The following is a 14,339-nucleotide window of genomic DNA, read 5'->3' on the forward strand; positions in this document are numbered from 1 at the left end:
TAATCCTGCAGAGGTTATAATTTAAGTGGGGAGCCCAAAATAATCTCCCAATTCCATTAGAGCTATGCTAAGAGGAAAAATTGTGTAAGCAAAAACCAGAGATCCATATAGGTACCTATACCGTGTGACTGCACATCCAGAATGTCTTGTGCATGTTTGATTTGCTGCATTTTGCAGTGCAATGAACCGAAAAGGATAAGACACATGCTGAGATTAGTCTGTCCTGCTGATAATCCCCCACAGTGCTCTCTTGATATCCTTGTTTCTCAGGCTGTAGATGAAGGGGTTCAGCATTGGGGTGACCACAGTGTACATCACCGACGCCACTGCACCCTTCCTAGGGGAGGGGGAGACAGATGAACTGAGGTATACCCCAAGACCTGTTCCGTAAAACAAGCAAACAACTGATAGGTGAGAGCCACAGGTAGAAAAGGCTTTGTACTTCCCGCCTGTTGATGGGACTCTCAGAATGGAGGAAACAATTCGAGTATAAGAGCAAAGGATCCCTGAGAGTGGAATGCCACCAAAAATGGCCCCCATGAAATACATTAGTATGGTATTGATGGAGGTGTCAGAACAGGCAAGGTGGAGAAGTTGAGGTGCATCACAAAAGAAATGACGAATTTCCACACTTGTGCAGAAGGTAAGTTGTGACACCATCAAACAGTGAATCTGAGAGTCCAAAAGGCTGCTGAAAAGTGACACGAGGACCAAAAAGCCACAGAGGCATGGGTTCATGATGACTGGGTAGTGCAGTGGGTGACAAATGGCCACAAACCGGTCATATGCCATCACAGCCAGGAGTAGATTGTCCAAACATCCAAATAGGAAAAAAAAGGATACCTGAGTTAGGCAGTCTGCATAGGTGATAGATCTACTGTGTGTTTGAATGTTCAACAGCATCTTGGGGATCGTAGTGGTGCTGAAGCCAATGTCAGCCAAGGACAGGTTGGAAAGGAAGAAGTACATGGGTGTGTAGAGGTGGGGGTCAGAGCTGACAGCCAGGATGATGAGCAGGTTCCCCAGCACAGTGACCAGGTACATGGACAGGAACAGCCCAAAGAGAAGGGGCTGTAGTTTCAGGTCATCTGAGAGTCCCATGAGGAAGAATTCTGAGACACCAGTTAGATTCTGTGGTTCCATGAAGATGGGACACCTCTTGAAAAAGAAGAGAGAGTTGAATAAACAAAACAAGTGTAGAGACATCCAGCTAAGTGTGAATATTTAGATTCAAGCAATTCATAAGTAACGCATTCACACTTGAGGATCCTACCTCCTGTTACCTTCAGCAACATTTCTCCATTGTAAACTCTTCTTAGAACTCTTTCCTTATTGGTGTCTTGGCAATTTACCTGTTTCTACATATACCCATCATGAAGACATTGAGCCAAAGAATGTTAGACAAGCATCTAAATATATAAACATAGAAATATTTAGGGGCGCCTGGGTGGCTCAGTTGGTTAAGCATCTGACTCATGATTTCAGCTCAGGTTATGATCTCATGGTTTGTGGGTTCAAGCCCCTCATCAGGCTCTGTACTGACAGCATAGAGCCTGCTTGGGCTTCTCTCTCTCCCTCTCACTCTGCCCCTCCCTTGCTTGTACTTTCTTTCTCTCTCTCAAAATAAATAAATAAACTTTAAAAAGAGAAATATTTAGTTATACTTGCTTTGGAACTCATATTTGTGGCCAGGAAAAGTTGAGTTTTCTTGCTATCCCTGCATGATCCCATTGCCCTCTTCACTTCAGCTGCCCAAAGGCAAACACTGTCACGAATGTGGCAGTATATTTTCCTTTCAATGTGTTCATAATATTAGTACTGATGAATTCATGAACAGTTTTCTTAAAAACTTACTTAACACTGGGGCGCCTGGGTGGCTCAGTCCATCGAGCGTCTGACTTCGGCTCAGGTCATGATCTCGTGGTTTGTGAGTTCGAGCCCCGCATCAGGCTCTGTGCTGACAGCTCAGAGCCTGGAGCCTGCTTCAGATTTTGTGTCTCCCTCTCTCTCAGCCCCTCCCTGACCTGTGCTCTATCTCTCTCTCTCAAAAACAAATAAAGCTCAAAAACAAATAAAGTTTAAAAGAAACCTTACTTAATACTATAATAATGCTCACATTGCTTTCTTCATTCTCACCACAATAATGTGCTTTAAGTGTCTCTGTGAAGTACACACATCTATTTCAAGCACTTCAAAAGATGCATAGTATTACCTGATGGATGACTTTATTTTATTTTTCCATTTCTTATTATAATATTCCTAATAAAATTCTGCACACTTCCATATTATACAAGAATTTCTGTACCATATAAGCAGAAAGGTGAAGAATTGTAAAAATCAATACATGTACAATTGTACTATTATTACCTATATTTATTTTCCTAATAGAAAAGGTAGACAAAAGCAGCTTCATGCTTTTATTGTCAAGGTATAGAACTGGAAAGATGCCTGAAGTCTGTGTTGCCATGCTCTTTCATAGTAGATCCACATGAAAATTCTATTTTTGTCTAGGGAATAATATTTCCAAATCACAGATCTCCAAAATAGGCTGCCAAATGCATTACTCCTCATAAAAAAATCCTATGATCTATAATATTCATATAGTAAAGGCCCCCGTAAACCATTTGGCCCATTTCCCTAATTCACAGATGAAGTCACAAAATCTCAAGAGAAGGAATTGGTCATCCTCTTTCTGTTTTCTCATCTGGGACAAAAGCATGTGTGAAATTGAAGAAATCATTCCACACTGGTGGAGTGCACCGAGTCTTGGGATGGGAATCAGGACTTTGAGTCTCACATCTGTCACATACTAAATCTGGAGTATTTGCAAGCTCTCAACCTCTCCGTGCTGGTATCCCTCTAGGTATCACCTAGAAATGGGGAGAACAGTACCCATGTACCCATGTGGCACCTAACAGAGGTTTGTACTGGAAGGAAGAGAAGCACGCAGAGAGAGCATTGAAGGCATATTGTCTATGCTCTGTTTCTGAGAACCAATGTAGGGTCTATTCAATATTGAACAGCGATCACTGTTGCCCTTGTCACCACTCTGTGCCAAGCAAAGTATAGACTCTGGGAAATCAGAAATGAATGTGATTCAGTCGTTTCCCTCCAAACACTCAGTACCTACCTGCATAAGAACAACAACAACAACAAAAATGTTCTCTCGGGATCTCAGGAAACCCAAAACTTCCAATCACAGGATATTTAGTTGGATAGATGGTGCTTAGCCTTGAGAACGACAGTAAAAACAATGTTAATAATACCTAAAATTTACCTTGCCCTTACTATATGCATTCATCACATATTTAGTCACACGTACAGTGCTCATGTTAATTCTTACTCAGTGCAGTTGTATAAACCAGATCAAAGATATCAAGAGCTTGCCCAGTCCCATACAGATAAAAAAGTAGAGCAGATAAGGTTCAAAATTCAATGGTGGGTCCCTGTTTCCATGAACTTCAGAGCATTTAAGGAGAAGTCCAGAGGTCGTTTCCAAAATCGCTAAGATATACCTTTGAACTGTTTCTTTCTGTTTTGTTGTTGTTGTTGTTGTTGTTGTTGTTTGTTTGTTTGTTTTTTGGAGAGAGAGAGAAGCATGCAGGGGAGAGGGACAGAAAAAGGGAGAGAGAGAATCCAAAGCAGGCTGCATGCCCAGTGTTGAGCCCAATGTGGGGCTCAATCCCACTATTCTGGGATCATGACCTGAGCGAAAATCAAGAGTCAGACGCTCAACCGACTTAGCCACTCAGGCACCCCTGAACTCTTTATTTCTTAAGAATGGGATCTAACATACTGACTCTATCCCCTTAGAGATCAAGAGGGCCGAAATTACAAAAATGGAAGAGAAAGTGGAGTGTGAAGCAAAATCCAGGAAGGGGCAAGAGAGAGCTTCTCTGAACAGTCATGAGTTCTTTTTTTTTTTTTTTTAATGTTTATGTATTTTTCAGAGCGGAAGACAGAGTGCGAGTGGGGAAAAAATATAGAGACGGAGACACAGAATTCGAAGCAGACTCCAGGCTCTGAGCTGTTAGCCCAGAGCCCAATGTGGGACTCAAACTCATGAGTCCTGAGATCATGACCTGAGCCAGAGTCTGACGCTTCGCTGACCGAGACATCCAGGTGCCCCATGAGCGGACTGTTTATATGATCTCTACCTTCATCTCAACTATCTTTTCTATAGTTGATGCAGCTGGTGACACCACTGCTCTCTGGTGTCTTCAACCATGAACCCCCAAAGGAAAGAGCACAGAGAGCAGGAGTCTCTTCCTGGAGTAACGGGAAAAAGACAGGCAGGTTGGATAAGCAGGAGTGAATACAGTCTAGGTGTCCTGTGAACAGTCTCACTGTCTGCATCTAAACATGACTTCATCCCTATCTATTCCAGGACCTGGTAAAACTTAAAAACTTTATGCATAGCAAAGAAACAATCTTTCCAAAAAAGACATACAGACATGTGAGAAGATGCTCAACATCACTCATCATCAGGGAAATACAAATCAAAACCACCATGAGATACCATTCAACACCTGTCAGAATGGCTAAAATTAGCAACACAGGAAACACCAGGTGTTGGGAAGGATGTGGAGAAAAGGGAACACTCTTCACTGCTGGTGTAGCCACTCTGGAGAATAGTATGGAGATCCCTCAAAAAATTAAATATAGAACTACCCTATGATCCAGCAACTGCATTACTAGATATTTACCCAAAGAATATAAAAATACTAATTCAGAGGGATACATGCACTCTGATAGCTATGGCATTATTATCTACAATAATAGTTATAGAAACAGCCCAAGTGTCCATCAATTGATGAATGGATAAAAAAGTCGTGAGATAGATATTACATATATGTTTGTGTGTGTGTGTGTGTGTGTGTGTGTGTGTGTATTTCTCAGCCATAAAAAAGAATGAAATCTTGCCATTTGCAACAACATGGATGGAGCTAGAGCATTATGCTAAGTAGACATAAGTCAGTGAGAGAAAGACAAATATAATATGCTTTCACTCCTATGTGGAATTTAAGAAACAAAACAAACAAGGAAAGGGGCAGAAAAGAGACAGAGGCAAGCCAAGAAACAGACTCTTAACTATAGAGAAAAAACTAGAAGGGAGGTGGTTGGGGGGATGAGTGAAATGGGTCATGGGCATTAAGGAGAGCACTTGTCACGATGAGCATTAGGTAACATATGAAATTGTGGAATCATTATACAGTACACCTAAAATGAATATTATGTTAACTATGATCACTAACTGGAATTTAAATTAAGCCTTAAAAATAAAAGTCGGTTGGACACAAAAAATAAATAAAATCAGGAAGTGAAAGAGAATGCTGTGCTCCTCTCCTTATCTCTGAAATGATGATAATGCATGTTGTTGTCTGTTGGGGATGGTAATGCAGATAAAAGGTAGCAAGCTACATAGAAAACTTAACTCAGTGCCTGAAACTCGGAGTCCCAAGGTAAAAGTTTGTAACATTCTGGTTACTGTCATCATTGTCATCATCACCGTCATCATCACCTTCGTGATCATTTGCAGGACTTGTGGGCAGTTAAGAAGGACCAATTTCCTGCTCTGATGGGGAAGATGCCCACGGGACACAGAAATAACATGGGGGCAAAAATAGAAATCTAAATAAGAGTTCTTGGATCCGCACCAAAACCAATCACATTAAGTCTTTATAGGGCTGTGAGTTGAATCTTTCCATTTTGGTCCCCTCATGTCTGGCTATTCCAACCGCTCTAGTTGTCTTGATGAGGAGGAAACAATGCTCTTCCAGTCCCTTCTGCCTTCAGTCTCTCCCACTGCACTTACTACTCCTGGACTGTGCTGTGTCTCTGCTGGAGCAGGTCTGAGGAACGCAGATCCCACTGCCACTCCCCTACCTGGAACTGGATGAGGACAGAGGCTTTGTTTCCAGGACTGGCAGGAACACAGATGCAGCTATGGGTCTCCTGGAGCAGACAACTCTGGGAGGAGGAGAGACATGTATGGAGCCCACTTAACGGGAACTGGCCACTAAAGGGCTGGAAAGCACGGGCTGATTGTTTACAGCTGTTTGACCTTGAGGGCTCAAAGCACATGGCACATAATTAGCCAAATTGGTCCATGTTCTCCCAATCTCTAAGGACATTCTATTACTAATGGAAGAGGAAAAGGAAAAAAGTGAACGTACCGAGGTTGCAGGGGGTTGGGGACGGGGTGTCAAGACCCCTCCTCTTCTCAGGAAGAAGCTGACCTCTACTCCTCACTTCTGACTTCCAAGTTACATACTTAACCATAAAATTCAGACACATTTTTTTTCCAACTAGAGAAAGCACCTTATGACTTTTGTATCTGTGAAGCCATTGACTTAATCATAATTTAGAGAGAATTAGGTCTTCTAATCTACTACTTCTATTTCTCCTACCAAGAATCTGATAGTATTTCTATTTTCTCACTGAAAATTTATGTCTCTAAGGAGAACTTTCTATTTTTCTTTCTATAGACCTGGTTTGGGGTTTGGAATTTTATACACTGGAGATGTCTGGGTTTTGATGTTTTGCATGACTGTCCAGGTTCTAAATTTACCATCTAGCCATATACATTGTTATATTAGACAACTGTTTATCTTTACATATTTATCCGGTGACTTGATAGTTTGCTTAAATACTTCAGGAGCTCTCAGAGATCTCTACATTCAAAATGTGGGCCAGGGATGTAGTCCTCTCAAGGCTTGACTGGAAGATGAGCTCAGAGATTGATTTCTCATTTACTGATACAAAGAAAACCTCAATAATTACCAAATTAATTGGATATGAAAGGAAGTGTGCTAATCATGTTTGTGTGTGCATAAATGGCAGAGGAAAATTTTAGAGTGTGCAAAGGACCAAATGACAGGAATATAGAGAAGGGTTGGAGAAGGAAGTATGCATACTGAGATGTTTTATAATGCTTGAACAAGAGGAAAATTTAGTATTAAACTGTAGTCACTTTGTAGCAGGAAGAGCTAATCCAATGCTAGGTTCATTGCCAGTGAAGCTGGTAGGCCATTGGCTTAGTGTAGAGGCAGAGCAAATGAAAGCAATTATCAGAAGGCTTTTCAGAAAGCCCCCAAATTTCTACCTCAGAAACTATCTGTATGTACCACCTGTAAAGGAAAGATTGATACGAACACGGGTTCCCAGGAGTGTAGCAGAAGAGAGAAGAACCCGTCATGATAGAAGTGGTCATGATAGAAGAGAAGGAAGCATGGTGACAAGATGGAATCCTAATAAGGTGGTTACTAGTGAAAGGGAAGATCTGCCTTTTGCTGAGGACACGGTCCTTTGCTATCCTTGAGTAATGACAATGAAGATACAGTTACATTTATCCACAAAGACTTAGGTGATTTACAACCTACAGGCACAATCAAACCCACTGGAAATATCACCACTACTTGAAACCTCAGTTGTATACCCTTGACCAAGACACATCACTACACTCACCTTTTCATCCTCACCCACTTGCATTCTTCCCATCGCATCTCAAAATGTAGCTTTATTCCCCACATTACGATTTACCAGAGTTCAATCAAGAAAAAACCTGCACTAGTTATTGTAATGAAGGTAATTTAATGTAGTTATGATTAAATACTTATTGAAAAGTGAAAGACACAAAAGGAAAAACATGGCAACAGAGCAGTAGCCGCAGGATGTAGTGATAACAGCATGGGCTAGGAAGTATGGGGAAAAGGTTGGGGATTAGTGCATGTGACATTGATCACCATTATTGGAAGAACGTAAAGAAAAGACAGATGGAAAATTAGAGCAGTGGTTGAAAGGTCCCTAGCCCCTACCACAGCATCACAACTTAACGTAGAGAAGGGTAAGTCTGGAGCAGAGAACAAGAGCATAATATTCAGCTATTCAGCACAGTTAGCCAGCTGTAGAGTATGGAGGAAGAAGACATGTAAAAAAATATTACCAGGCATATGAAGGAAAAAAGCATATTGGTTATGGCTATGGAAAACTCGTATCTCCTCTATTGGATATGAGCTATGGAAAGCTCATATCTCCTCCTTTACAAGCTCTGATCACTTGGAAATGTCCAGGATCTGGCCATGTACAGCGAAGGACCCAACACATGTAAATCATCTTTGAATGAAAGGTCTGACAAAATCCCATAGGCCTCCAAATTAGCTGCACGTTAGCCCCACCTGAGGAGCTGTTAAAAAAGAAAAAGAAAAAAACTGTTCACATTCTTTTCACTCTCCAGTCCAATTGAATCTTAATCTATAATGGTGGGACTCAGGCATGAGGATATTTTTAAAGATTTTTTACACTTTATTTATTTATTTTTGAGAGAGAGAGAGAGAGAGAGAGAATCCCAGGCAGGCTCCTTTCTGTCAGCATAGAGCCCAGTGCAGGGCTCAATCTCATGAAACCTAAGAACGCTACCTGAGCCAAAATCACGAGTTGGACTCAGTGGACTGAGCCACCTAGGGGCCCCAAGATTTTAGTTTTAGGTAACCTCTACACCCAATGTGAGGCTCGAACTTACAACCTCAAGATCAAGAGTTGCTCACTCTTCTGATTGAGTCTACCAGGCACTCCATAGTATGAGGATTTTAAAAGGCTTATCAGATATTCCAAAAGGAAGCCAAGATTATGGACCAGTGACATACATTCTCTCACACAACCTGGATAAACAGATTTGACCAAAGCCAAACTTTTATGGATAATAGACATTATGGTGAAAATGGCTGAGAATTGTGTATCTATTTGAAAATGGAGTTGTGAATTTCTACAGGAAGCTCAGGTCATAGGTGACCAATCAGAAGATTCCATAGGTATAAAGAGATTCAATTGTGCAGTGATATTGGGATGCATAGCATCCTGGAATACTCCCATAATTCCATCAAAAGGGTGCCAAGATAAGCAATATTTAGAAATGACAAATCAAGAGGAATGGACCACGACCTACAAAAAATGTGGCCAAAGAGACATGCTTGCCAATTCCATATGTTTGGTTTGGCAATCATTTCTGATCAATAGGCACACACACACAAGAAAGCCCAAGTATTAAGACTAGGCTGTTCTGTTAAGGAGCCTCTGCAAGGCCCTCTTGATGTCCCTGTTCCTGAGGCTGTAAATGAAGGGATTCAGCATGGGAGCAACCACAGCATACATCACGGAGGCCACTGCATCCTTCCTGGGAGAATGTGAGACAGTCGATCCCAGGTACACCCCAAGACCTGTTCCATAATATAAGCAAACAACCGACAGGTGAGAGCCACAGGTGGAGAAGGCTTTGTACTTCCCACCTGTTGACGGGACTCTCAGAACGGAGGAAAGAATTCGTGTATAAGAGAAAAGGATCCCTGAGACTGGAATACCACCAAAGATGCCACCAATAAAATACATGAATATTTTATTGGTGGAAGTATCATTACAGGAAAGCTTGAGGAGTTGAGGAGGGTCACAGAAGAAATGGGGAATTTCCACGTTTGTGCAGAAGGTAAGTTGTGACACAATGAGGCATTGCAGCTGAGAGTCCAGAAGGCTGATCAAAAAAGACACCAGAATCAGCAGGCGACAGAGGCGGGGGTTCATGATGACTGGGTAGTACAGAGGATAGCAAATAGCTACAAACCGATCATAGGCCATCACGGTTAAGAGTACACTGTCCAAACAGCCAAAAAGATAAAAAAAAGACAACTGAATCAGGCAGCCCGCATGGGAGGTCACTCGGTTATGAGTCTGAATGTCCAAAATCACCTTTGGGACTGTGGTAGATGTGAAACCGATGTCAGCCACGGACAGGATGGAAAGGAAGACGTACATGGGAGTGTGGAGGTGGGAGTCAGAGCTGACAGCCAGGATGATGAGCAGATTCCCTAGCATGGTGACCACATACATGGACAGGAACAGGCTGAAGGTTAGAGGCTGCCGTTCTGGATCATCTGAGAACCCCAGGAGGAGGAACTCCAACACATCTGTTAGATTATCTGGTTCCACAGAGCAGAGACAGCTTTTGGAAAATAAAGGACAGTTTACATAACAGAAACAAGTATACAGGAATCCATCAGTGTGGCTATACTTTGGATGCATGCAATTCACAAATAAAGTATTCACACTTGAGGGAAATTTAGCAACACTTCTCAGTTGTGACAACATATTCTTCCTACAACTCTTTTCTCATTGTCCTTTGCTCCATTCACCTGTTTCTATGTGCACCCACTTTGGAAAGATGGAGCTAAAGAAATTAGAGATGCCAAGGATACTTACAGATTTAAAATTCCATAAACACACTAACATATCAGTACCCTCCTAAAGGAAACAAAAGGAATAAGAAATGTCATTCTCCCTTAAAAGATTGTTCTAATCTAAGGGCACTAATTAGCAGTCAAAAGTACGTTATTTCATCTAAATGCAGAGAAATTACAAACACCCTAAAGAACTATGTAATAAAGTGTCTGACTCCATATATTGTGGTGATATTTGACTGCAAATGGTGGTTAAGGCTCTCTTTACCCCATCTGCCCAACACCTGAGCTAGCTGGTAAAAAAAAACCCGGGTCCTCCAGTTATAAGTGAGTTCTAAGGATGTGATGTACAGCATGTTAACTATAGTTAATAATACCGTGTTTCATATTTGAAAGCGGTTAAGAGTAGATCTTAAAAGTTCTCATTACAAGAAAAAAAAATTTGCAGGGCACCTGAGTGGCACAGTCGGCTGAGCACCCAACCCTTAATTTCGGCTCAGGTCATGATCCCAGAGTCATGGGATCAAGCTCTGCATCCAGCTCTGCATTGAGTATAGAGCCTGCTTAAGATCCTTTCTCTCCCTCTGACCCTCCCTTGCCTGCCTGCTCTCTCTTTCTCTCTCTCTCTCTCAAAAAAAATTGGAACTATGTATGTGATGGAAGCTAACTAGACCGTAGTGATCCTTTTGTAATATGTATAAATTTTGAATCATTATGTTGTATACTTGACCCTAATATGTTATATGTCAATTTATCTCAAAAAACAAACAACAAAAGAAGCAAGCCAGGCAGCCTGGGTGCTCCCTCCTTTAGAGACAGTGAAACATTCAAACCTCACAAGCACATATGCAGGAACTCTCTCTCTCTGAACTCACACCATAGCCACAATACAAAATCCAAGCCAATCACTTTCCTTGAACTTTTGTGCCATTTCATTTTTTTAAAATTTACATCCAAATTAGTTAGCATATAGTGCAACAGTGATTTCAGGAGTAGATTCCTTAGTGCCCCTGACCCATCCCCCCTCCCACAACCCCTCCAGTAACCCTCAGTTTGTTCTCCATATTTATGAGCCTCTTCTGTTTTGTCCCCCTCCTGTTTTTAGATTATTTTTGTTTCCTTTCCCTTATGTCCATCTGTTTTGTCTCTTAAAGTCCTCATATGAGTAAAGTCATATGATTTTTGTCTTTCTCTCACTGACTAATTTCATTTAGCATAATACCCTCCAGTTCCATCCACGTAGTTGCAAATGGCAAGATTTCATTCTTTTTGATTGCCGAGTAATACTCCATTGTGTGTGTGTATATATATATATATATATATATATATATATATATATATATATATACCATCTTGTGCCATTTCAGACCAGTTTAGAAAGCCTGCTATGCTTTCCCTAAAGGGAGATCTTTATGAAGAATAAAACGTTTTATAACCTCTTGTATGTGTGGCATTATCAGCCTCAACATCCAAGCCAAAGTTTGAATAGGAGTCAATCCTATTTCTGCAGTGTCCTATTGATGCAGTGACTAGGGCATGAGGCAGTGACCACCACCAGACGAGGTCTTTCTTCTCTTGGTCTGGCTTGCTCACTGGCTCTGCTGCCTCATGGCAAGCATGCACTCTGGACTGTGCTGCACTGTGATGCATTTCTTGAGCCCTTCCAATCCTTTCTTATAGATCCAAATGACCTCATTTAGAAGTGTCAATAATCACTTGGCTGTTAGACACAAGAGTATGGGATGGGGTCTTTTTCTTTTAACATTTATCTTTGCGAGGGGAGCTAGCACAAGTGGGGGAGGGGTAGAGAGAGGGGGACAGAGGATCTGAAGCATGCTCTGTGCTGACAGGCTGACAGCAGTGAACCTGATGTGGGGCTCGAACTCACCAAGCACAAAATCATGACCTGAGCCTAAGTCAGATGGACGCTCAACCGACTGAATCACCCAGGTGCCCCAGGATTGGGTCTTTTCTTAATGTGGCCCTGGGTCTTGTGTCTTGGCGCAGACCTATCCATGTCTTAGAATGAAGCTGTGACTGACATTAGGGTTGAGGAAAGGCTCTTACCCTGACTGTTGTGTGTTTCAAACCAGCATTGGCCTCTATGGGTGCTCAAGGGAAAGAGTACACCCTGTGCAAGATCTAGGTCCATTGGGTGGTTGTACATGGAAGTGTCATTGGAGAGATAGAGAGGGAAAGAGAGACATAGGGAGGGAAATAAAGGAAGAAGGGGAGAGGGGAGGGGAAGGAAGGAGAAGGAGAAGAAAAGCAGCCATCGTGTGTCATATGAGGTCTGCATTCCTAAAAACAAGCTGGGACCTTTCAATACCTCTGCTGTTCCTGTTGCCCATGCCTTTGTCACAACAAAGATCCAGACCCTCAGGGTTAATGGGAGAAACATCCATAGCATCCCTGTAGCACAGTAAAGAGGTTAGTGTAGACCTGGCTTAGGCATGGGGTATATAAACCCTATAAAACAATCATCATCATGGAAGAGGCCCCTCATCATGAAGATCCTGGCTTGAGGCTCTCTGGAGAAAGAAATTTACAAATATGAGCAGGATGGAGAGGACCTCCTTTGAAATATATACAGTGTTTAAAAATAAAGAAAAAAAAAGAAGAGAAAGAAAGAAACTTGCATATGGGGAAGGAGACAAAAAATAGAACAGGTATACAATTTGATCCAATTAGAAATCTGAAATGTACTAAAATACTTTATAGAACAAAAAATAAAAAGGTGCTGATTGGCTTTGCATCTCTTCACACAGGTTCTGAATTAACTTTAATATCTGCTGAAATGCACCAGTTGGCAAACTTCATGTTCGCAATCAATACAGGGGTTCAGGTTACAGTCATTTCTTGGGATCCCATTAAATTTAAACAACGTGCCCTCTAGAATCTTGGGGAGGAGGTTCTTGAACATAAGAACAGTGAACAAACATGTATGCTTCACCTTCACCATTAAAACTATTGCCTTGCCCTCAAAGGTCCCACAATGGGCATGAACACTCTGACCCTATGAGTAGTAAACTAAAGTTGAATTAAGTCTTTGGCACTGTATAGGAAAAACCCACGCACCTTTTCACCTCCTCCAATTCTCCATTATTTTACACAGAATACTTTCCCCCCACACTAAGCAATTCTCTACAAGAGCTGAATGTCCTACAGTTTAACTCAGTTCTGACACTATCTGCCTGGAGTGTCAGATCCCAGAGGATAAGGGCTCAGTGTCACAAGACTGCTCCCACCCCACTTCAGATGCCAGTTGAGAGTAGTATGTCCGTCATGTTCTGGCCAATTTCTGTCTGATTTGGCTACAAACCAGGGGTTCCCATGGCCCCTTCCTCAGGGTTTGGTTAATTTGATTTGTCACTCTGGAAGAGTGCTTGGAGGAAACCACTGAATCTCATTCATTTGTCATACAGGACATCCCTGGAAGAAAAGAAAACTTAGGAAAGCCTCTAGTGTGTGGAAGCCATATTGACTACAATGTGTTCCTGTGAACTAACAAAGGGTAATCAATATTATATATATTATATGTATATATAATATACATAATACATATACATACACATACACTATGCTAACCACAGTGTAGGTGCTGAGGAATGAATGAGGCTCAGTTGTTTCCTGCTGACATTCTGCCTGGAGTGACCTAGAAGGAAAAAGGAAAGGCAGGTTGAGATGATGCTTGGTTTTCGTTTGTTTGTTTGTTTGTTTGAATATTTTACTTCACCAACTATGTCAAAAAATATTATAATTTCACCAATAAACAACATTGAGATATTTTACATTCTTTTTTGAACATCTTCAAAATCTGGTATCTTGTATGGGCAGAACATGTCAATTTGGACCACTCACATTTCAAGGGCTCACAAGCCACATGAAACTAAATTGTACGGAAAGACATTGCCCACACCCTGTGCCTTGTGAATAGAGTCTTGATACTCAGATCCAAACCTGACTTCACCCCTTTTGACCCCAGGACTTGGTGAAAATAAATAAGAATGCTGTGCTCTTTTCCTCAATTGTACAGCTGTGTTTTGGGAAGGATTATGTACATGAAAATAAAAAGCTGTATAGCACAAAGTTCAGAGCCTGGCACATGGAGAC

The 14,339-nt window shown here is 41.6% G+C and overlaps 2 protein-coding genes across 2 annotated transcripts; both read right to left on the reverse strand.

The window, feature by feature from the left end:
- Positions 1-213: 213 nt before the first annotated feature.
- Positions 214-1,206, reverse strand: LOC102962207 (olfactory receptor 7E24-like). The gene has a single exon (XM_007095833.2). It carries the CDS (start codon positions 1,204-1,206, stop codon positions 214-216), a length of 993 nt encoding a protein of 330 aa, XP_007095895.2.
- Positions 1,207-9,048: 7,842 nt separating this feature from the next.
- On the reverse strand, positions 9,049-9,944 carry LOC122236567 (olfactory receptor 18-like). The gene has a single exon (XM_042978107.1). It carries the CDS (start codon positions 9,877-9,879, stop codon positions 9,049-9,051), a length of 831 nt encoding a protein of 276 aa, XP_042834041.1. The 5' UTR covers positions 9,880-9,944.
- Between the last annotated feature and the right edge of the window lie 4,395 nt (positions 9,945-14,339).

Source organism: Panthera tigris, chromosome A2, assembly GCF_018350195.1.
Source record: "Panthera tigris isolate Pti1 chromosome A2, P.tigris_Pti1_mat1.1, whole genome shotgun sequence".
NCBI lineage: Eukaryota > Metazoa > Chordata > Mammalia > Carnivora > Felidae > Panthera > Panthera tigris.